Genomic DNA, 24,751 nt, shown 5'->3' on the forward strand with positions numbered 1-24,751 from the left:
AACAGAACAATGCCCAGCTCATATCCATGAATGAATTGTCTATATTCAGTTCTACTATTCCTCTCCCTGAGGCTGTGACCATCGTCGAGAACTGTCGAGGCAAAAGAGAATTCTGAATCCTTGGGTGAGGGGACACCAACTGCAGCCTCCAAAGAAGTGACACTCAGGGATCAGAGTCCACTCTATACTGTCGAGCAGTGGGAATACTTTTCACCTGTTGTCCACATCCTTCACAGTAGCTTCTGTAGAATCCACTAGACAAGCTGGGAGTTTGTGCATCAGCAGAGCAGGGGATATTTCAGCCATATGAGACAGCTCCTCCCACATTCCCATGGCTTGCTGAGGAGGGTATGCTCCTGCTTTATCAGGCCATTGAAAGAGGGGGCAAAATTCCTCTGCTGTTCTGGCTGATTCCTGGCACAACTATAGCAAGAGTCTGCTGGAAAGGCTGCAAACTCTGCCGGGATCTGGATATACTGGGTCCTGGCCTTAAGTTGGAGTACCTGGATTGGTCATGTCGGGGCAGAGCCTGCTCCTACTAGGCCATCAAAGTAATGGGGCAGGGCTGGAGGTGGGAGCTTCCTAAATTGGGAGTTCCTGCAGCCCCGTATGAACCTGGAATCACGTCTGCGCAAACACGCTTCATCTCACCAGGCATATCTCACCAACATAACAACAGAAGTAAAGCCCACCTGGGGGTCCTAGCTAGGATTGAGCTCTGGACCCCCGAAGATCAGGGCCATAAAAATGTTTTTCCTGAATTTTGAAGCAGCCCCCTGATGGACAGGCACAGCATCCTTACCTTTCCAGTGGTAGACGCACCTGCCCATCCGGCAAGCTTTGGCTGGTATTTCTGGCCTCTTCAAGAGTGGGGAAACAGCAAATGCACCCCCCCCCCACAACTGTCAATGGCCTGATCCTCTTGGCCCAGCTTCGTGGCTCTGAATTTTGATAGGGTCAGTGGTGGATCTTAACTCCTGGGATTGAGACTTTGAGGAATTTCCAGGCAATGTGTCATTGTGTAGACTGGTAAGGCACAGATGCACACTGTTATTGTCACCTTGCTTAATATTGTACAAATGAGCTAGGTACAGTTTGAAGAATATACTGTATATCCAGTCAATGTGCTCATAATACTGATGTGAAACTAGCAACCCTCCTCCACATTATTCTGGAGTGTTACATTCAAAGTTTTGTGGAATCCTCTGGAGATCTTCAGGGGGTGGTGGGTGGGAAGGCCTGCTGCCAACATCTGGTTCTGTGGCTGAAATTGACCCGATCCAGAGTACTACACAGTAGAGGATCGTTTGAGTGCAGGGTTCTCCCAAAGCTAGGTATCCACCACTATGTTCAGAATAATGGACATAATTTTAATACACAGATCGTACTGGAAGATCATACGTTGATAATACTGTTTTTATTGTTACATATATTCTATCAGTGAACAGAATTACTGCAGAACTGCATGTAAAAAGTTGAATATTTTGTTACAGTATTTCCTTCTATTTACATTTACTACCTAAGGTTGTAGTCATGTTAACTACACTGATATGTTCATTGGTTTGAAAATATAGGTGGACATTTACTGTATTTGTAATTTTTTCTTCTTGAAACAAAGGATACTTATTCTTTCACTTCTGTATCCATTGCAGTTTCTTCCATCCATGCCAGTTTATAAACCCATTTCATATTTAAGAGAAAATTACAGTCATGAAGAAAGGCTCAAAAAATTGGAACATTTTCCCTGGAACAGAAAAGATTAAGTAGGGAATCTGGTGGCCTCAGGGATTTTTGATTGACATGGTTACTTTTTCCTGTCTCATGACCTTTTTAAATCACATATTGCCTTTCAGAATCAGCAGAAGGGCTCAGAGTGGCCAGCTTGTACCTGAAAGGCAATTCAATCTCAACAGTGTCAAACCTAGATTCTTTCAGACATAGAGAGATCTTTTGGTTCACATTGGTGCAGAAACTCACATCTACTGCTAGGTACAAAAAGGAATCGGATGAAAGAAAGGAGTGATTTCCAAGGCCTTTCTTTTAGAAATGTATCAGCAGAGTTATGCTGTGTATTAGCTCACCAAGCCAGCAGGAGCGCATCCAGGTCTCATTTGTTTGGCATTGGTTACTCATCGGCCTGCCTACAGGCTGGGATTGTGGTCTTGTATCAAGAGAAATTAGTCGATTCAGGTGATCACAATGTCCTAGTCACCATCTTGCTCTTGGGAGGGGGAGATAGTTTCAACACTTTTTTTTAAATTGACCTGTAATGCAGATGGCCATCAAGATTGAAAACAGTATTATAGAAGATGAAGTAGAATTAAGTGACACCAAGCCTTTAGGTTGTAGAAAGAATATTATATGTTTAGGACTTCACTAGATAGTTCTCTAGTGCACAGCACCAAAGTCCACTCCAGTAAGTGAACCCTCGCTCCTTGTGAACTAGAGTCTTCAGATTTGTGACTTAGGTTATCAACTACATATCAAGTTAATAGTGAAAAGTGGACAGTGGCAGATAATTAATACAGCAGATTTCACTTGACTACAGAACTTTCAACTTGCACCTCCTCAGATATACAAGGTGCAACATTTCACCAACTCTTCTAGTAATACTTATCTGGATCCAACATTTATAATGTAAACTTGTGAGGTGTTGTGTAACTATCACGGAGTTACTTCAAGTCCACCTCCACACAGGCTACAATAGAGTGGCACAATAAGAAATGAAGGACTGGTAAAAGGCTATCACATTTATCCACGGAATTAGCTGCCCTGGCTACAGATCTGTTCATCAGTTGGACTTCCAAGGAACAGGGCCCTCTCCTCAGAGAAAAATTTCAAGTCTTTCATCTATTCCCAGGACAAAGCAAAACTGTGACAGCCTTGGTACTAGAACCCCCAATGTGACACTCACAACTGATTTAGCTCTGTCTCCTGAACCAGGAAAACAATATTAAGAGATTCTATCACCAATATCAACCTGGAAAATAACCCCTGTTCAGTTATCTATTTAGACAGCGGTCATCATATGCCTTTGAAGTGATATTTCCCTCTCAGCATGCAATAATCAAATTTGTAGTGACCAATTCATAAGTAGATATTAAAAATAAATAGACTTTCTTGTGATTTGAAATGTGACAGAACCTCTATTCATCACAGGGAGCTCTGCAGTTTTGAGGTCCTGGGAGAAAATGAATTTGAGTTGGAGACAATGTGACTTGATTTCAATACAGGGAAGAGGAAGCAGGATTAAAACAGTTAATTTGCAGCGAAAAAAGTTCCAAATAACACATCACAATAGTGCTGATAAAATGGGGAGAGAGAGACAAAAAACAATGAGACAGAGAGAGGAGCTAGATGTGAAAGAAGGATCTCCTTTTTAAAAAAAACAGCTTTTCCTGTAACCTGTCTGGGAGTGTGAAATTGCCATTACTACCATCTCCAAAGCTGCATTGATACAGGACCAGTGTGTACTTCACCCATCTCAGGAGGCCTAATGCATCTACAGTCAGTTGAGACTAGTGATCTGTTTGCTGGGCTGCAACTAGTTGTCCCCAAGCTTGAACACAAGAACGAGAAAGATGAAAGAGAGGAGGAAGACAACATAGATAACTCATTTCCTTCTTATCATCTACTGATGTCTCAGGATCCTGGACATGGTATGGCTAGATGAAACATTTAATGAGTTTTAACACCAGGATTCCTTACCAGCAGGGGCTTTAACCGTGCATACTCTGACAGTGAAGAGGATGCTGACTTGATCGAGATTGCTGTTGAGTACCTACTTGTAGAATTTAATCTGTTCGCTTTCATGCAGCTGGTAGCATTGGTTGGCTGGGAAAGTTTGCTCCAGCTGATAGCAGTACTGTCCACATGAGAGAAGCTCTGCTGTCTGCCTGAGGTTTCTGAATCACTCAACTATTTGCCAACTTGCTGGTGGTTTTCCAAGGTGCAGACTTTACGTGCCTTGTGCAAAAAAAAAGCTCCTGTCCCTCCAGTAAGGGAATTAAAACAACTGGAAATGAACCAAGAAACTATTGTAAGGGTGTATACTGATTCCTAAGGCTTTCTCCAGGCATGCAGAGTTAAATGTGCACATAAATGGTCAGCTCAATTTGAGTTACATTTTTCCCACATTCCTTCCTTGGATAGGAATACTGTTTAGTTGCTTGTGGACAGTTTTAGGCAGATCTCAAAGCTTCTTCAGCAGTTGGCCATGGTTGTTCTGGAGAAAGGTGTCAGAATGACTGCCCAAGTTATAGTGTTATACTATATGCATTTTACATAGCGGGGAATCTCAACTACACAGAAGCAGCATTAAACCATGCCTTCTAGTGTCAAAAGCAGCAGTCCTTTTGCTTCAATGGTGGCCTCACCTCCAGCATTATCCCATGCCAATATAAACAGCAAGGAATTTAGGAAGAAGAAGCCCTTTGCATCAACTTTTGCTTCACCTACACAATGACTCCCTGCTGTGGTACCTTTCCTTAAAAGAAGTATTTAGTTTTTTTCAACTATTTTAATTCGTCACCCGTTTTCCTCCTGCCACACACCATTCCCAGCCGAGAGAGTGTGCAGGTAAGTTACTTGTACACTATTGGTCATGCCACTGTATAGCCAGCCACAGAGTCATTAAAGAAAGTTGCCCAAAATGCACTTTCTCTGATTCTCCTTCCCTCTTAGTGGGAAAGCATTTAATCTCCATTTAATTCTTCCTCATGATAGCACATATGAGATCAGTATGGAGGTATTTGTATAACATTTAATATTGTTATTCTAGCAGACTTAGTCACTATTTCTTCAGCTTTTTGCTTTCATACTTTCAACTGCACAAAAATTTACTTTTTATACTTAATAGGCTGAAATTGCATTTTGTCATATTAGCATTTGGGTTAACACCTTTATTAAAATAGCAAACAAAGGAACTCCTTACAAAAGTACTGGCGGGTTCATATGCTGATATCACAGCATAAATTTACTCCATTAATTGTATGTTTCTGAATTTTTCATTCAGTGCTATAGTATTCATAGGGAGGATTATGAAGGAAAATTAAATCTAACTTTAGTGTAACTTTAATTGTTATCATTAGTCAATGAAATGTAATTTCTTGTGAATCTTCTTTTTAGATCTTTACTATTTTTTGTTTGCACCAACACTCTGTTACCAGATGAATTTCCCAAGATCCACAAAAATACGGATACGTTTCCTTCTGAGACGACTCTTCGAAATGGTGAGAGGCAGAATGCACTGCTCTAGACCAAAAAATGTAGACACCTCTTCCCTTTCTCTTTTACAAGTCTCCCTGCACAGTGTTCCATCTGTGGCTGAGAGGGTGGGAGGGTGATCTACTTGCAGGCTTTTGTGCATGATGTACCATGGCCGGCTGCTAGAAGGTGCAAGAGCAACCAGCGGTGAATCTCCCTTCAGTTTTATCTCCTGCCCATAAGAATGCACCTGGCTCCACAATCTGCTTTTTCTCAGGCCACTGTAGCTTAGCATGATAACTCACTGGGGCCGATAATTTGGTCTCTGCACAGTGCCATTGGGACAACTGTTCTTTAGGCATCTTCATGCAAATAAGCTGACTTTGCATGTTAATGTCATTTAAATACTTCATTGGCACTCCCAATGCTTAGTGTGTGACTCGGTGGGTATGCCACATGAGCCGCTGACTGGAATATTTAGCAGCAGCGGCAACGAAAGGTCAACTGGCTGCTTGTATTGTGCTGTAATTTTTCCTGCAATAAGGCACAATGACCACTTTGACCTCTAATAGTCATTTAGTTAAAGAGAAGTGGTAGACAGAAGAGTGGCCCGATTGGAAAGAAAGGATTATTCTCCTGGCAAAAAAAATCCTTTTTAGTGCAGGCTTTCCTCTAAAGCACCCATTCCAAATAGGTGCTGTGTGTCAAAAGCACTTCGGCCACGATATGGGGCGGACTCCTCATTTGCATAAAACCCAGGGTCCTAATGAACCTAGTGTATGGGCAGTGGGCTGTCTGTGAGCGTCACAGACAGTTCGGGGCGTTATAATGTGGAGTGTTGGCATCCAATGTGCATCAGCCTCTCTGGAGAAGCGCAGCCTTCTTATGCGCTGCTTCTCAGTAAACTGGAGTTAGGTGACTCTGATCCTATAGACTCTATGGGCAGGAAAAGGACACCTGTGAGCAGCGCTCCTTCTTTGTGGACTCCTAATAGCTCCCTGAGGTTCCCCCACCTACTGCTGTTCCTCTTCCTCCAACCAGAATGGAGTGAGCAAGATAACTCCCATGTTCAGTATCCAGTTCTTCCCTGAGCTTCTTGGAGCCTTTGAAGCAAATTCTAGTAAAAATTCAGCGATGTCCAAGCAAAGTCTGTGTAAATCAAGCAAGGTTTTTTCCCAATAGATTCCAATGATCTGAGTACTTGCAGGTGAATGCTCATTTAAAAAGTGCTTGAAATGACTCCAGCTTGTACCACTCAGTACTACTGGGCGGGTCCAGCACTCCATGTTCCTTTGACTACTTCACATGAAAATGGCATTGGGGTCGTATTGACATTAGAAGATCCCAATCTGAATACTGAAATGAGGCTCCTGCCTGCTTCAGACAGGCACCTGGACTGCCCTTCTCAAGGCCCCTAACAAAATGGCAATGCCTGGAGTGGCAGCGGGAAATCGAGGCTCAGCGTAAGTGCTGCACCACGATTTTCAGAGTGCTACTGCCCCGTTTCCGCCTGGTGGAGGCAATGAAAATTGGAAAGGGCTACCACTTCATGATTATCCACCTGGTCTGTGACTACAGGAATAGAATTATGCACATAAATGCTTGTTACCTTGACAGTTCCCATGACTTCTTCATCCTATGACAATCAGTAGTGCCAAAATTATTTGATGGGCCATGGATACTGCAGGCTGTTGGGAACCAAGGATTTACACTGCAGCCATGGCTTATGGAACCACTGTGTAACACAAAACCTGAGGAATTACTTAGAAATTACAACACGGAAACAGACTATTCATCCCAACCAGTCCCTATTGATATTTATCCTCCACATGAGCAGCAGTTCTAATCCCCTGTGCCCATCCTGCTCCCATATATCTTTATTCCTCTTTCCTTCAACCACCTATCTACCCTATTTTAAATGTTGACATGGGCTCTGGTTCGTTAACTTATGGTGATGTATTCCAGTGCCTCACAACCTTCTGTGTAAAAAATGTTTCTCCTGCTCTCTGTCCTAAATCCCTTGCATTTAAAGATCCAATGTGATATACACTTCCACCGGGGTTTTAATCAAGCACACCATGGCAATCATGAAGCAATGATTCAGATGCCTGCACTGATCTGGGAGAGTGCTGCAGTGCCGCCATGCAAGATCTCCAAGGTTATTGTAATCTGTTGTGTCCTGTATAACTTTGCCATAGATCAGACTGAAGAGGAACGGCAGCAGCAAGCAGAAGAAGAAGACAGTCATGAACATGAAACAGAAGACTTGCCCGGGCAAAGAACAGCCCAGTCAGCAAGAGTCAACAGGCAGGGTCTAATAGATCAAGCAGTTACTTAAATGCCTTAATACTTCCAATGCACAACTGTCATCTTCATATGTGCCCATTCCCTTGCCAAATAAAGCATTGCATTTATAAGGCTCAGGCATACAACACAAGACTCATGAATACCACATAATTTCTCCCCAACTACCTTAATCTGCGTCATACCAAAAGAACCATCATGACTCATTCCCACATCAATCAACCCAATGGTGGGTGATGCAGATTTGTTCAGTGTATTTGATCCTGTTGCTGCCCCATAGTGAAAGTGTTTGGTGTGTATCTTCTACTTCCTAATCGTGCTTATAAATGTTTCCCAAAGGGAGGTGGGTAGCTGCTTTGTGTCAGTGTGTGCCTTTAGGGGTAGAGATGCTCCAGTATCTACTTGTGCCAGTTCAGTAGATGCCCCCTCAAAGGCACCCTGGGAATTGCTTTGTTGACTGCTTGGACTTGTAGGCTTAGGAAAACATCTGGAGTCATCTGAGCGGGATAGATGGATGGAGTGGATGTAGTGCACCCTGAGACACATCTCCATCATTTGTATCGGCTTCTGCCATTGCTGAAATGCTAAGCACTCCCTCCGCATGGTGAGAGAACTCTGAGAACAGACAACTGGATAGCAGTGAGGTTGCTGAAGTACTGCATTCAGCTGGTTCTTCAATTCCACTTGTACTTGTTCCTTCTCACTTGTGCTCTGTGCTTCACCAAGTATTCTGTTCTGCAACTCACTAATTGAACCTCCCCCATGCAGTGCACATACTTTTAATGATGCTTACCATTGTAGGAGTAGATTGGATATGGTGCTGTGAGGAGCTCAGTTGAGGTTGTACATAGGGATCTGCATCTCCTCTTCTTGGACACCTAGAGGACTGGAAGAAGAACATATTTTAAAATGATCAAACACCCTAGAAACATAGATTATGTGGGAAGACATTGCAGTGTGTTACATTAAACTACTGCAATATTTGCCTTGTGTGTGAGGAAGTGAATGAGTGAGTCCATGAATAAAGAGATAAGGCATGTAAAGCAAAGGATGCTAGTTATAAATTCAGGGAAGCCTCCAACCTCCCTCTCCTCCACACTCTCTATTGCCTGAACATCCAGAATCTCCCTTCATAAGGATTCAAGGGTCACAACTTTAGTGAACTCTGTCCTGTTTGTATATGCTGTCCCTTGTTGAGCCACCAATAGCCTTCACCTGCAAGCAAATAGAAAAGTGACACATGTTGCAAAGAGGAATCTGAGGCGATGTGTGCCACCCAACTGCCCGAGCCACCAGGTACCTTCTGGCAGTGTATGAACATGCACCATTCAGGTACCTTGTGCTGGCAGTGCATTTGGTGCTTGCCACTTGCTATACTTATTAGATCACAGGATCAACATATTGATAAATCAAAATTTTGACCGGGAAGAACAAAAGTATTCCTGCGCATTTAGGAAGATTAACATTTGGCAAAGTGCAGTGTGTTCTCTGCAAAGGTGCACCAAGTTTAGAGTAAAGTGTCGTTCAAATGCATTGTAAAGCAGCATTGTAAAAGCAAGCCACATTGTAATCACCGTGGCAACCTTGCATAGTCCGGCAAATTTCTTCCTCACCTGCTCTCAGGTTCATGCCTCAGCTGAAACAGCATTTATCATCTCCACCCATGCTGTTTTGGTGTTGTTCTTTTTGCAGTATCCCTCCCCTCCAACAAGAGCCAATGACCACTGTACGACGTCCAAAATTATGGGGGTTAAAATCGAAAAGGCCGGATACCGGGAGCAGGAGTCGTGGTGCGCGATTAATCAGCACCTGGTGTTACCGATGTAGGCAGCATGCGCGATTCATGCTGCATCCTCAATACCATGATTCCCATGTGTAGCCAGCGCTACCCGCACCGTTGAGTGGCTGCATGCACCAGCAGGAGTCCCGATATGGGGCGTGACCAGCATTAAGTAAAGGCAGCCTGCACTTCTTAAAGGGGAGGTGCACTGTCAATGGAAGCAGTGCAGGATGACAGGCAGAATGGCTGGAGCGGCAAGAGAGCGCGCCCTGAGGTTCTCTGAAAGCGTGCTGAAGGCCTTCGTGGAGGGAGTGCAGGAACCCTCAGGGTGGCAGGAGACCCTCCAGACACCAGCTGTGGAGGCAGTGGGAGTAAGTGGCCCTGGAGGTGAATGGCAGGAGTATAGCACCACGCACATGGGTTCAGTGCCGGAAAAAGTTCATTGATTTGACACGAGTGGTCAAGATGAATGAATGCAAGTGTCGAGTGGCACATCCTATCAACTGCAGCACTGCTCCAGGCACGACACTCCCCCCACCCTCATCCACCCATCAACAAACGATGCCCATCCATACGCAATGCTGCACTTCGGATGCTGCATCTCACCCTCATATAGTAGCACACTTGCAATCCACACACCCACCACTCACAGGTCACACACATTGGCAGCTATTCTACTGTGGCAGGCACATCACCCAAACACATTGTAAGACTCTCACAGACACACTTCCCTCTGTCTTGCAGGAGAAGGTGGCGCATAACAGCTGGCAGACCAAAAGACCCGAGGGAGGACAGGCACGCCTACACATCTTCACCCCCTTGGAGGAGACCATGCTACGCATCATTGGGCGGGACATCGCTGCGGCCATGGGCACTGGTGGCGCTGGAGGTCCCGACGAAGGTTGGGGGGTGGGGGTCTCTGCATACCTAGTCCTCCTTCTTACCCCCACAACTCCCTCATCCCACAATCTTTCTGACGCATGTGCTGCAGATGGTGTCAGCATGCACGCCTTACTCACTCCTATCCCTGTTCCGCAACTTAACCCATCTCCCTTTGGCATTGCAGATACCCAAGAACTAGAGCCAGCACCGTCCGAGGGGGAGGAGGTGGAGGAGGAGTGGGACACTGATAACGAAGCCACACCATCACTTGATCTGACACTCGCATCCACCAGCTCAGATACTGACACTGTGTGCGACCTTTAGAGGCTAGGTTAGAGGAGGGATCTGCATGTGGTGACACCGGGCACAAGTGCACAGGAGCCGGGGCAGGAGGAACAGATAACACAGGTGCCAGTTCGCCGGAGGGCAAGGTCGCACAATGGTTCTGCTGCCGAGGGGTCAGACGATGACTTTGATAGGCCAGGCTACAGAAGATGGTGGAGGAGCGTAAGCCACCAAATTTATGGTGCACTGGAAAGCCTGCCAGAAAGCCTGCACACAATATCAAGGCGCACGGAGGATTCCACCTCGAACTTGGCACAGAGCTTGGAGCCCATCCTTACCCACATTGAACGGGTGGTCACTTCCATCAGCACACCTGTGGAACCCACCATGATGCAGTGTCTGATGACCGATGTCACGGCTTCCATTACAGCACAAACCAATGTCATCAAAGGTCTGCATGCTGCAATTGAAGCTCAGGCTGTTGCTATGGAAGCGCAGACTGCTGCTATTGTGGCTTTGGGTACCACTTTGGAACGGGGCTTCCAGGGCGTCACAGCACTCCAGCAATCCGTTCTCCAGCTGATACCAGGAATGCTGAGACGCCGCCCCGTGCAAGTGGCAGTGGCGCCATGGCAGTCAAACCTGCTGTCCTCTCTCCACATACCAGCATTCCTGCTCCCACCCCTGCCACTCTGCCAGTGCCCTTGCTGTTGCCTGTCAGCCAGCTAGACCAGCCAGCTGCAGCCCATGCCGAGATGGTGCAGTCTGTAGCTGGGCCCCCCCAGCCTAGAGCTGCTCGAGGTCGTCCTCCACGGCCATCTGCATCCTCATTTGAAGGCCAGCAGCCTTCCACTACCCATGCTGCAGCCACTGGGGAAGCACCTCATAGGACCATTAGGAAAGGCAAAGGCACACAAGCGACAGGCACTGAAGATGAATAGTCTAATGTTTGACACTTGAGTAAATGTTTTATGTTATAAATTTGGATTTCAAGTCGCAGTTGGTGGTTTTTATTTATGCGATGAGCTACGGAAGGAAGCAATGTGTAATCATGTGGAGGGCGATTTGATGGTCGTGAGGGAGAGGACAGGTGGGGAGTGTAGGACTGTTGTTGACTTAAGAGATGTCGTTGAGGTTAGTGATATCGCTCACAAATAAGGTAAGCATGCAGAGACCTGGCAGACAGGGCCTGTGCACCTTGTTGCCTCCTTGCGTCTTCCTCCACTTCCTCCTCTGTCTCCTCCCCCTCCTCCTCAGCCTCTTCCTCCTCCTCAGCTTCCTCCTTCTCTGCCTTTTCTTCCTCCACCTCCTCCTCCTCAGCCTCTTCCTCCTTGTCCTCCTTTTCCTCTGCCTCTGGCTCAGGGTCTTGCCGGATAGGCAGTGGCAAGGACTGTTCCCACATAAGGGTGAGGTTGTACAGCATGCAGCATACCATGACAAATCTTGACACCCGCTCAGCGGAGTACTGCAGGGCTCCACCAAAACGGTCCAGGCAGTGGAAGCGTTGCTTTAGGAGGCCTACGGTGTGCTCCACGACATTCCGTGTGACTACATGGCTCTCGTTGTAGGCCTGCTCTGCACGTGTGTGTGCATGCCTGACCGGAGTGATGAGCCACCTCATGAGGGGATAGCCCTTGTCACCCAGTAGCCAGCCTTTGACTTGCTGAGCCGGTGCAAAGATAGTTGGGACGTTGGACTGCCGCATAATGAAGGTCAATGCCTGCTGCCGGGGTAGCGGGCATTGATCTGCAAGATGCGCCGCATGTGGCCGCACACCAGCTGTAAATTGAGGGAGTGGAACCCCTTTCTGTTCATAAAGATGATGGAGTTGAGATGTGGAGCACGCATGGCTATATGCATGTAGTCGGTGGCGCCCTGCACCATGGGGAAGCCTGCAATGTGAGCAAACCCTCGTGCTCGCTCGTTCTGCTTCTCTCTGTCAAGAGGGATAATGATGAACATGTTGCGCAGCTCGTACAGTGCCTCCGTGACCTCCCTTATGCAGCATTGCACTGCATACTGCGAGATGTTACACATATCGCCAGCAGAGGTCTGAAAGGATCCAGAGCCATAAAAGTTCAGCGCCACAGTTACCTTGACAGCCATAGGCTGTGCTGTCCTTGCTGTGCTCTGAGGCTGCAGTTGTAGCTGCAGCAGTTGACATATCTCCATCACAATCTCTGGTGAACAGCAGCTGTCGGATATACTGATCCTTGCTAATGTTGAGGTAAGAATATTGTTCCCATGAAGGCCCTCATGGGATATGGCCTCCTGCTCAGTGCCCTGTGCTGCCTCCTCCTCCTCCTTCCTCTCCTCGCAGTGTGACCTGCTCTGTGTGGCCTCTCTGTATGCTCCCAGTCATGTTCTATGCCCAGCGGGATCCCTAGCAGGCCACCCGTGGTTGCCAGGAATCTTGTCCAGCACACTGTTGTAAACGACACCAACAGTAATGCAGGACCTGCCAAACCACTCTTTATATATCTATAGCAGCTCTATCCAAGTATAGGAAGCTTCAACAAACACATACAGCAGCCAGAACCTGCCACTAACCTGCAACACATGCATGATCCCCTTAAATAGCGCTGGTGGGGGGTCCTCCAGGCTGTCTAAGACATGTTCAGCTGTTCATGGTTAAGAATGTTGGCTGGAGCATTAAGTGCCAAAATGGTGTCTATCCCTTTAAATCAGCATTGCACACTGATCTAACGCATATTTTCCTTGCTTTATGTGATGCCGGCATTTGTTATCTGCGCATGCGCAAATGCCCTTACCAAAATGGCGTCTGGCGCACATCACGCTTATTCTGGATGCCATTTTGGGACCTTGGGAGGCCGCATAGCAGCTGAAAAACTGTCGCTACACGGCCAAATTTCTAACCCTGTGTCTCTAAATGTGGCAATTATTGACCCATGTCTACTAACAGCTATTTTTCCCTTCAGTTGCAGGACAGCTTTAAACGCAACCAACAATCCTTCAAGAGCTGCTGGTGCTCCATAATATGCCCTTGACCCCATTGTGCTCTCAGCATATGGTGCGCTGAGCATTGAATAATTATTAGAATAAGTTGACCTCACAATATAACAGGAGGTCAGCTTCTTGCTCCACGAGCCCTGACACACTGTGGGCCGAGCACTACTGCACAGGGATCCCACTAATTGCCCCATCGCATTTTCTAGCTAATAAAATGGAAACTGCTGAATTGAATTTAAAGTTGCTTTTCATTTCTGTGCAGTTTACACTCCACCTTACTAAATCATGATGCTGTTACTCTGCATCAGGGGTGTTAAACCAAGACCCCCAAGCCCTGGCAATCTGGTCCCCACAGCCCATGCAACTCTGTCTTATTTGTGCTATATTGCTTATTCACTGGTTTGTTCTATTTGAATTCTGTACGCCTAGAGGTTTAGTAAAGGGCTGTTAGCGCCTTTGCTTCAGTGGTGGATAAATCCCAAATAAGAAAATGTCAAATCAGCAACTTGAGATATATGCAAATTAATGGGAATAGGAGTTTTAACATTATACATGGCCTCTAAGGCTCCATAATATGCAGCTGTGCAACCCATGAAGAGAAAAATCTTGAACACCCACACTCTACATGGTGGGCGAATGGGAATGAACGTCCCTCCTGAGTACAGATCACACATTCTGGATTTCTTCTGTAATTTCTATGGGTGGGGTTGTGCAACTTTGGTTGGAAATTACTGTTCTGAAGAAAAGGAAAAATAGTACTGGAAGGTTTAACAATGATCTTTTTATCAAAACAAAAAATATAAAGGGAAAGCAGCTTTAAGAATGTTTTCTGAGAAATGAGGATTGATATTAAGTCATATGAATGAAAGAAAGAAAGACTTGCATTTATATTGCGCCTTTCACATCCTCAGGATGTCCTAAAGCGCTTTACAACCGATGAGGTACTTTTGAAGTGCAGCCACTGTTCTAATCACCATTCACATGTGTGGCAGTTAGTTGATTTCTCCGGGAGTGTTAAAAGACTGGCTTGAGTTACTACTCTACCTCTCTACATAAAGTACTATGCTGAGTGACATTGAACCAAAAAAATCACTTTGGCTCTGTAAACTCACGACTGTACGACATTCTGTTTTGGGACAAGACAGCCCTATAAATTTCATCCTTCATCCCTATAGAGTTTGATATTCAAGATTATTGTCAAAAAGTTGCTGAAGGAGGTGATTTTCTTTTCCCCTGCCTGTGAGTCTTTTGTTTATTTCCTTAGAGACAAGACTAATTTGGATTGAAAAGCTCACATGGTTAATTGGATTAATGTAATTAATGTGTTAATTGCAGGTAATAATAATCATGATGTTATCTGTGGGTTTAAAGGCCACAAAAGTAATATAAGAAAATATTATTCTTTGTCCACACGTAACATTCCCATTTATCTTCCCTTGCAGTGGCTTGGGAAATGTAGCTTAACAATCCACATTTGTTTACAACAAATATCTTATCACATTGTTAATATATAGGGTTCTCCCAACATTACCCAAAGTGGGTGCTGCACTACTATAAATTCTTAACTACTACTTTGAACAGAAAGCACATACTTGTGGAAATAGCTAAGTACCCTGTTTAATTTTAGCAACCTGAACTTTAGTGCACCATACCTGTTTGGAAATATTCTGAGGGAGGCTTTTGTTTGCATATATTACTTTACTGAACTCAGGATAATTGTTTTCTTTTTTTCTTTTAAAAAAAAGTGGTTCTTCACAAGCAGTCATTCAGAGTGGCAAGGTGATAGTGAAAAGCAGTAAGATTGGCGAGGTGAACCGGTGCAATGTTACCACTACCTTCAAACTTTTCTACTCTTCCTCTTAAAAAATTGTATTAATTTGAAAATCTGTTAATGGTTTGGATTTGAATTTTTATTCTGTTGGAATGCTTAAAACTCTCTCCTATGTTCCAGTTTTTTTTGACTCAGCTTTTTGTTGGACTGATTCAGCAGGTAAGATTGAAATCTTACAAACAGTGTATTTTGTATAAATACATCTGCTACAAGCATAAAAGTCTGGTGTTTTGTTATTCTTGTTCTCAATATAGAGAAGTTCTTATATAGATATAATGGGGTGGATTTTCAACTTGCCACCTGGGCATTAAACTGGCATTGCAGATCGGCCCCCCTTTATAGGAACTGCCCGATTTTATTTCTGTTGATTTCAGTTTTTATGCCTGGACAGCAAGTTGAAAATCTACCCAATATTTCTCAACCAAATTATTATGCATTCTACAGGAGTAAGTTTTCTCTCATGAAAACAGTCCTTCTGGGGGATTGTTGGCTAAACATCTGTACAGGAGTCACATTGGAGCATGAATTGCACCCAACCCTCTGCATGAGTGTAATGTTTATCCCTATTGGATCACAAATGTCATTGTGAAGTAACTCATAAGACATTTTGGGAGAATAGTCTGCCTAACTAATTTGAACTTCTACTTTAATGCCATGTGGATAATGTCCATGCATGCAGTTATGTGGTAATAACAATGTAAGTTTGTATTTCACAGCTTAGGTTTAATAGGATGGTTAACATTTTAATGCCAGTGGCTTTAGACCAGCAATGAAGCTAATTAATGTGGGGTGGATCCAAATCATTTTAGCCAGGCAGAAATCCTTGGATTACAATGTGGTATGCACATCTAGATTTTTTAGTCATGCTCAAAGCAGATCTTAACTTAATAATGGCCATTGGGATGAGAATTGCATTTTAATATTGTGTACAATCACAGTAATGAAAGCAGCTAACACTGGTATTCCAATGCATGGGAAGGCATCCTGCATCCAGACAGATGAATGAGGAACACATTGGTGAATATTGCTGTGTTTTCTACAAACCTCTTTGCATTGTATTAATGATCATGCTGTCTCTGAATACACACATATGGATACATGCTCAATGTAGACAGAGGACAAAATTGCACTTTCATCAAGCTGACTTCAAGGTCCACAGGAAAAATGAGTATCAAATTGGACTGAACATTCCAGAAGTTCTTATCGTCCACCCGGAATGTGAGTAGCACCATGCTGAAGGGTTCAACCCAAATATGAACTGAGTTTGAAAGTGACTTAGAGGTGGAACCAAAGACACTGAAGATATAAGTGAGCAGAATAAACAGCTCTTGCTGTAGAAAAATATAGGTAAATATTACTCTGCAGAAAAATATAATTATAATTATCATCATCAGAGTCTGAGGTAGTTAGTACAGCTGACTAGATGATATGTATCACAAATTGCAGTGCAATATCCATCATTACATTGTGTTTCCAAGCATAAATATTGTAAAACAGTGCTACTGAAATAGTAATAACCCCACATTTGTTTTTCAGATATATATCTATCCCTAAGAAAAAGACACGGCTTCTCTTTTGTATTTTTCAGATTTACCACTACTGGATTATGCAAGGATTTTTTCATCAAAGGATTTTCCAAAGGGTGTTCACCTCAGTCCTAAGGCGATGCCTCTTACCTCCCTCCCTTTCACCATCCCCTCCCCCCCTTCCCTCCCTTGCAGGAAAAATCTTATGATGTCTTTATGGAGCTGTGAAAGGCTACATTCTGGAGCAGTGTGAGGAGGATTGCTGGACATGTACCAGTATAGTAGAGAACCTTTCTGCTCCTGTAACTGCCTGGTCCAACTATATAACATGCAAGTTAACCATGTTGGTGTGCATCTGGTCACACTTCAAACATTGCATACTCTTCTTAAGGCTCTGAAATGTTGTGAGGGTGATGTGGAAGTGTAACAAGGTCAGTATCTGCCTTTTGGTTGACATGTCCCTTTATCTACCATTGCAGAACTTCCCAACAGTTTGAAATACCTCCAGGCAGGTCCTTGTGGAGGATCTGGTGACAGTTAATCGGATCTCCCACCACTTGGCAGCAGATTATAGGCTTCCTTTTGTGGGTTGATACTTTTCTATGGCTGAAAGCAAAAACTCCTTTTTGCCATTGGTTTCCAAGCCCCCTGGTGCCTTTTCACTGTCCTCAGAAATGGTGATGGCCTCGGCAACAGATAGAATGGATCTAGAAGACTAATCTGAGGAGACAAAATACTGGTTTCATGCACAGTTGTAGAACTGGAGATAAACAGCTGCAGATATTATTTAAAAGAGACACAAAAAGTAAGTGAAATGCAACTATGAACCATTGTTCACAGAATAGTTGACATGTATGTTAGAGACTTTAAAGATAATTTTTGGCATTCTGCATAAATTACATCTGTCCACTATTTTATTGTATAGGGAGATTGCAGTGAGGGATAGAGTGCAATATTAGCTATTGCATTGAGGAAGAGATTGTAACATTAACTTAATTGTAACATTAACACTTGGAACTCTGGGATAGATATGCTCACTGACCTACATTGGCAACGACTCAATTTTAAAATTCTCATCCTTGTTTTCCAATCCCTCTCTGGCCTTACCCCTCCCTCTCTAACCTCCTCCAGCCCTACAAACCTCCAAGAATTCTGTGCTCCTCCAATTCTGGCCTCTTGCGCTTCTCTGATTTTCTTTTCTCCACTATTGGCTGTGCCTTCAGCTGCCTAGGCCCTAAGTTCTGGAATTCCCTTAGGAAACCTCTCCGCCTCTCTACTTCTCTCTCCTCCTTTGACGCTCCTCAAAACCTACCTCTTTGACCACGCATTTGGTCACCTGTCATAATATCTCCTTATGTGGCTCGGTGTCAAATTTTGTTTGACAGTCGCTCCTGTGAAGCACCTTGGGATGTTTTGCAACATTAAAGGCGCTATATAAATGCAAATTGTTGTTGTTTTTACTTCAAGTATAATGTTTAAGATGTTGTGTGATCTGCTACTTTGGCCATGTTAGAATTTTGTTTACTGGTCTAAATATTAATGCGATATCGCTCAGTGTCCATGCTGTGTTTGTGACACAAGAAATGCCTCATCCATGAAGTGTTCACTTTAGTTGTTAATGCTTTTCAGCATCAGATCAATTAAAGGAAGAATGAGACTTTGGAAGAGCAGAATTATTTTTTCCAGAGAATTTATAGATCAGTAACTTGGTCTTGACAGAGCAGTAGTGCTTCTGTTGCTTCCATCAAAACAGAGGTGTGCTCCCTGATATCTGTCATTTACCGTGTGCCTTTCAGGAATTATAGTCCCCGACAGTGACTGCACTGCCTGCCACAGTCATGGTAATTTCAACTGTGTTTCCACACTCGGGGCTCCATTAAGCCACTATCAAAATTACACAGGTATCACTCATCCCACAACATTCAGTTGCACTCATGGAGCCCTGGACACAGCAGTCTTAGGGTCATCTAGATTCATCCATGCTTCTAAACAATTGAAGACTTTCCATGAGTTTTGAGATTCTTGAATTGAACTGAAATATAGGTGTCTAGCCACAGTGTGATGATATATGTTAACCAGAAAGAGTAACACTCAAATGGGCAGCTTGTAAGCAGTGCCCAAAATCTTATTGTTCGGTTGACAGAAAACTCCCCTGAATCTATACATCACTTTTCCATTTTGAATTCATCTATAGCGCCTCACTTGTTTGAAAGATGTGACTGACTACGTGCTTGGCTGTGGATGACAGGAAGCAGAGAGTTGGGATAAATGGTTCATTCTCAGACTGGCAACCAGTAGCCAGTGGTGTTCCGCAGGGGTCGGTGCTGGGTCCCCAACTCTTTACAATCTATATTAACGATTTGGAGGAGGGGACTGAGTGTAACATATCAAAGTTTGCAGATGATACAAAGGTGGGAGGGAAAGTGGAGAGTGAGGAGGACATAAAAAACCTACAAGGGGATATAGACAGGCTGGGTGAGTGGGCGGAGATTTGGCAGATGCAATACAATATTGGAAAATGTGAGGTTATGCACTTTGGCAGGAAAAATCAGAGAGCAAGTTATTATCTTAATGGCGAGAAACTGGAAAGTACTGCAGTACAAAGGGATCTGGGGGTCCTAGTGCAAGAAAATCAAAAAGTTAGTATGCAGGTGCAGCAGGTGATCAAGAAGGCCAACGGAATGTTGGCTTTTATTGCTCGGGGGATAGAATATAAAAACAGGGAGGTATTGCTGCAGTTATATAAGGTATTGGTGAGACCGCACCTGGAATACTGCATACAGTTTTGGTGTCCATACTTAAGAAAAGACATACTTGCTCTCGAGGCAGTACAAAGAAGGTTCACTGGGTTAATCCCAGGGCTGAGGGGGCGGACATATGAGGAGAGGTTGAGTAGATTGGGACTCTACTCATTGGAGTGCAGAAGAATGAGAGGCGATCTTATTGAAACATTTCAGATTGTGAAGGGGCTTGATCGGGTGGATGCAGTAAGGATGTTCCCAAGGATGGGTGAAACTAGAACTAGGGGGCATAATCTTAGAATAAGGGGCTGCTCTTTCAAAACTGAGATGGGAGAAACTTCTTCACTCAGAGGGTAGTAGGTCTGTGGAATTTGCTGCCCCAGGAAGCTGTGGAAGCTACATCATTAAATAAATTTAAAACAGAAATAGACAGTTTCCTAGAAGTAAAGGGAATTAGGGGTTACGGGGAGCGGGCAGGAAATTGGACATGAATTTAGATTTGAGGTTAGGATCAGATCAGCCATGATCTTATTGAATGGCGGAGCAGGCTCGAGGGGCCGATTGGCCTACTCCTGCTCCTATTTCTTATGTTCTTATGACCAAGCTTATGGCCTGCACCCTTAAAACACTTAAAGCTGCAAAATGAACCTTCAGCTTGTTCAAAATTGTTTTGGGCACTTGTACCAATCAGTCCCCTTCAATATGCATCAAAGTTGGAATGTAAAATCTTTTTAATATCCTGCATACTATGTTATATGGGATGCAGAGGAGCATTAGTCTTGGTATTTCTGAGCAGATGTAAGCCACAACTATGGAAGGAAGCCTGCAGAAGGAGATGGTGGTGGCCATAAAGATACATACTTTTCTAATACAGGGACATTTTATTTGGTAAGTAAAAAGAGTTCATCCAGTGATCCCTGCTGAAAAGTGCATATGCCTGGACATTGGGTGAGTACAGCACTGAGCTTGGCTGTGATATCTCTTCATTAGCGATAGCCTGCCAGCATTCACTTGTCGACACACACACCTAAAAATGGTCATTTGGGTAAGGGACTGCTGACACCTGTGGAACCAGCACAAGTCAGGGCCGTCAGAAGAACAGGAGAAATTGGAGGAGAAATTATAGTTCTAACACCATAAATAATAAATATTTTTCTGAATCTTATCCTTAAACTATTTTGAAAAACCTTGGTGCATTTATAATATTGTAGGACACTGTTGGTAGGACTCTAGTTATGCAGGGACTAGTTGGTTCTAGTTATTTTAAATGGGTTAATGCCTCTGTAAAATAGCGGACGAAAGAGTGTCATATGAGTGCATTAAGTACTTGGCTGCTATTATAACTACGGTAATTTCTAACTTATATATTCCAAAAGTATTAACTACAATACACTGATAATATTAACAAATTTATGTGGATTAAGTAGCATTTAAACCCTTTAAAAAAGAAAATGGTTCAATTGATGTGGATAGAAATTCTAATGTGGCTGTGAAAAACAACCAAACAACTTGGAATTGCATTTGAGTTGACAGGGTTGGTGAAGTAATTGACCAGAGAACTTGTCAGCAGTTTGTGGTCACTAATGGAATATATCTGCCAGCGAGTTCATTGTTGCTTATCAAGTAATAGTAGTATTTTATTTGGCTGCTAGTACCTGATGGTGATTGTGTGGAGTTTCCTATTTAACAACGTACAACCATTTAATTCTGTACCTATTTATATTGCTAAATTTTACTTGTATACACTGTTCATACTATGCTTTCTTTGATTATGATGTCAGACAGAATAACAAAAAGTAATCATTATTTCTTCATCCAGTGGGTTTTGCCAGTGACTCGAAACTCAATGCAGCCTTTTGTGGTAAGTAAGCTGTTCTTTTCAAAATTTGCTGGCAGAACTAAGATTTTATAAACCAGTAGTTGGTGTTGATTAACTTTGTCTTTATTTAAACTAATTTTAGGAAATGAAGCTGACTATAATGATTCATCAGCTGCTGCTGTTAGCGGTGGGTAATATCATTCTTCATCAATCATACTTTAATTGTGAACAGAGGCAAGCCTAATGTAAATAAGAGACATGAGACTGCCAATCACTCCAAGGATCAACACATCATGATAGGCAGCTAAACAGATATGATTGTAACAACCTCTGCCTAGCTTGTAATCTCTCTGTCTCTTTCATCTCACTATTGACCTCAGTGCATCCATTGATGATCATGGAATCTGCATTTTTGGGCTGACTGTAAAATCAGTCAATTGGACTGTTTGGTAACATCGTGCATGTTCAGACATGGAGAAAGCCATGGCACTGGTCCTTTAAGCACACTCCTGATTAAAGTTAACATGCCAGTGAACCTGGGAAATACATGTGCAGCTTGTTACAGCTACCAAACGATATATATTTATTCATTTTGGGCATAGCACACATGTGGCTTCATCACTCATACAGTATACAGTTAGGTTCATACCTCGTTCAAGTGCAATATCGTAAGAACATTAGAAAATCAAGGATGAGAAAAGGGCATTTGACTCATTAAAGGTCATCCCTCTAGTAATATTTCCCAGTTCAACTGTGTCCTGAATGCTGCGAATGTCTAGATCTCTACTATCCTCCCTGGCAGATTATTCCATCCCTTTTGCATTAAGCAATTTGTCTGGTATGACTGGTTTCTACTATTCTGTTATATTTTAAAATAACATTTAGGTTTTACTTTCTCTAAGCCATTTAATATTTTATATACTTCAATCCCTTAACCTTCTTTTGTCAAAACTGTGGAGAGGGAGGTATTTAAACCTTTCCTCATAGGCCATTCCCCTATTACTCTTCTCTGAACCTATCTAATGCTTGCAATTTATTTGATAGCGTTGCAACCAAAACTGTACATAGTGTCACAGCAGGACCCATGTACTATCCTGTATATTTAATATTTATAAATGGTTTTGTTTAATTTTATTTTATGAGCATTATAACAGCTTAAAAACACATTTATGAGGGGACTGGTTAGAGCAGTGGGTTAGAATACAATTCTGATACTTGTAGAATCTGTGAATGAATGCAGTGCCCATAACTGGCATGATTTCAGTTAGAGGGTGTCATGTTTTTGTATTTTCAATCTTTTTTTTTCACAGAAAGGATTTTGGAATTGAGTTATGTTCACGTGTTGTGTTTAAAAACAAAGTGAATTTGCACAAATTTTTAAAAAGGCCACAGACTGCAGGTATTGAAGATATGTATTAAAGCCAGATGACACCGTTTCGGAATATCACAGCTCACAGTCCATTTCAGTGTAATGTCCATTACTCAGAACGACCCATTTCAGTGTAATGTCCATTACTCAGAACGACCAGGATGTTCAGCAATTCATTATCTCAACTACTCCTTGTGGTAACGAGTTCCACATTCTAACCACTCGGTAAAGAAGTTTCTCTTGAATTCCCTATTGGATTTATTAGTGACCAGCTTGTATTTATGGCCCCTAGTTCTGGTCTCATCTGAAAGTGGAAACATCTTCTCTACATCTATCTATCAAACCCTTTCATAATCTTAAAGACTTCTATCAGGTCACCCTTCAGTCTTCTCTTTTGAACCCCAGCCTGTTCAATCTTTCCTGATAGGTATTACCTTTCAGTTCTGGTATCATCCTAGTAAATCTTTTATGCACCTTCTCCAGTGCCTTTATATCCTTTTTATAATATGGAGACCAGAACTGTGCACAATACTCCAAGTGTGGTTTAACCAAGGTTTAATACAAGTTTAACATAACTTCTCTGCTTTTCAATTCTATCCCTCTAGAAATGACCCCCAGTGCTTGGTTTGCTTTTTTTATGGCCTTATTAATCTGCATCATTACTTTTAGTGATTTGTGTACCTTTACCCCCAGATCACTCTGCTCCTCTACCCCATTTAGACTCTTATTTTTCAAAGAATATGTGACCTCCTTATTCCTCCTACCAAAATGTAGTACCTCACACTTATCTATATTGAAATTCATTTTCTAATTACACACCAATTCTGCAAGTTTATTAATAATAGATGAGGGCTGTGCAGTAGACGTGGTCTACATGGAGTTTAGCAAAGCCTTTGACAAGGTACCGCATGGTAGGTTGTTACATAAGGTTAAATCTCACGGGATCCAAGGTGAGGTAGCCAATTGAATACAAAATTGGATTGATGACAGAAGACAGAGGGTGGTTGTAGAGGGTTGTTTTTCAAACTGGAAGCCTGTGACCAGCGGTGTGCCTCAGGGATCGGTGCTGGGTCCGCTGTTATTTGTTATTTATATTAATGATTTGGATGAGAATTTTGGAGGCATGGTTAGTAAGTTTGCAGATGACACCAAGATTGGTGGCATTGTGGACAGTGAAGAAGGTTATCTAGGATTGCAACGGGATCTTGATAAATTGGGCCAGTGGGCCAATGAATGGCAGATGGAGTTTAATTTAGATAAATGTGAGGTGATGCATTTTGGTAGATCGAATCGGGCCAGGACCTACTCCGTTAATGGTAGGGCGTTGGGGAGAGTTATAGAACAAAGAGATCTAGGAGTACAGGTTCATAGCTCCTTGAAAGTGGAGTAACAGGTGGATAGGGTGGTGAAGAAGGCATTCAGCATGCTTGGTTTCATTGGTCAGAATATTGAATACAGGAGTTGGGATGTCTTGTTGAAGTTGTACAAGACATTGGTAAGGCCACACTTGGAATACTGTGTACAGTTCTGGTCACCCTATTATAGAAAGGATATTATTAAACTAGAAAGAGTGCAGAAAAGATTTACTAGGATGCTACCGGGACTTGATGGTTTGACTTATAGGGAGAGGTTGGATAGACTGAGACTTTTTTCCCTGGAGAGTAGGAAGTTTAGGGGTGATCTTATAGAAGTCTATAAAATAATGAGGGGCATAGATAAGGTCGATAGTCAAATCTTTTCCCAAAGGTAGGGGAGTCTATAACGAGGGGGCATAGATTTAAGGTGAGAGGGGAGAGATACAAAAGTGTCCAGAGGGGCAATTTTTTCACTCAAAGGGTGGTGAGTGTCTGGAACGAGCTGCCAGAGGCAGTAGTGGAGGTGGGTACAATTTTGTCTTTTAAAAAGCATTTGGACAGTTACATGGGTAAGATGGGTATAGAGGGATATGGGCCAAGTGCAGGCAATTGGGATTAGCTTAGTGGTATAAACTGGGCGACATGGACATGTTGGGCCGAAGGGCCTGTTTCCATGTTGTAAAC

At 43.2% G+C, this 24,751-nt stretch overlaps 1 protein-coding gene across 1 annotated transcript in view; it reads left to right on the forward strand.

Annotated features, from left to right (window-relative positions):
• The window catches only part of LOC137333506 (diacylglycerol O-acyltransferase 1-like), a 98,783-nt gene that overhangs the window by 39,520 nt on the left and 34,512 nt on the right, over positions 1-24,751 (forward strand). Inside the window, exons 9-12 of the mRNA XM_067997687.1 lie at positions 5,128-5,231; positions 15,378-15,416; positions 21,344-21,385; positions 21,486-21,530. Of these exons, the coding sequence (XP_067853788.1) occupies positions 5,128-5,231; positions 15,378-15,416; positions 21,344-21,385; positions 21,486-21,530 (230 nt within the window). The remainder of the gene's footprint in view (positions 1-5,127; positions 5,232-15,377; positions 15,417-21,343; positions 21,386-21,485; positions 21,531-24,751) is intronic.

The sequence above is a fragment of the Heptranchias perlo genome, chromosome 16 (genome assembly GCF_035084215.1).
Source record: "Heptranchias perlo isolate sHepPer1 chromosome 16, sHepPer1.hap1, whole genome shotgun sequence".
Classification (NCBI taxonomy): Eukaryota; Metazoa; Chordata; class Chondrichthyes; order Hexanchiformes; family Hexanchidae; genus Heptranchias; species Heptranchias perlo.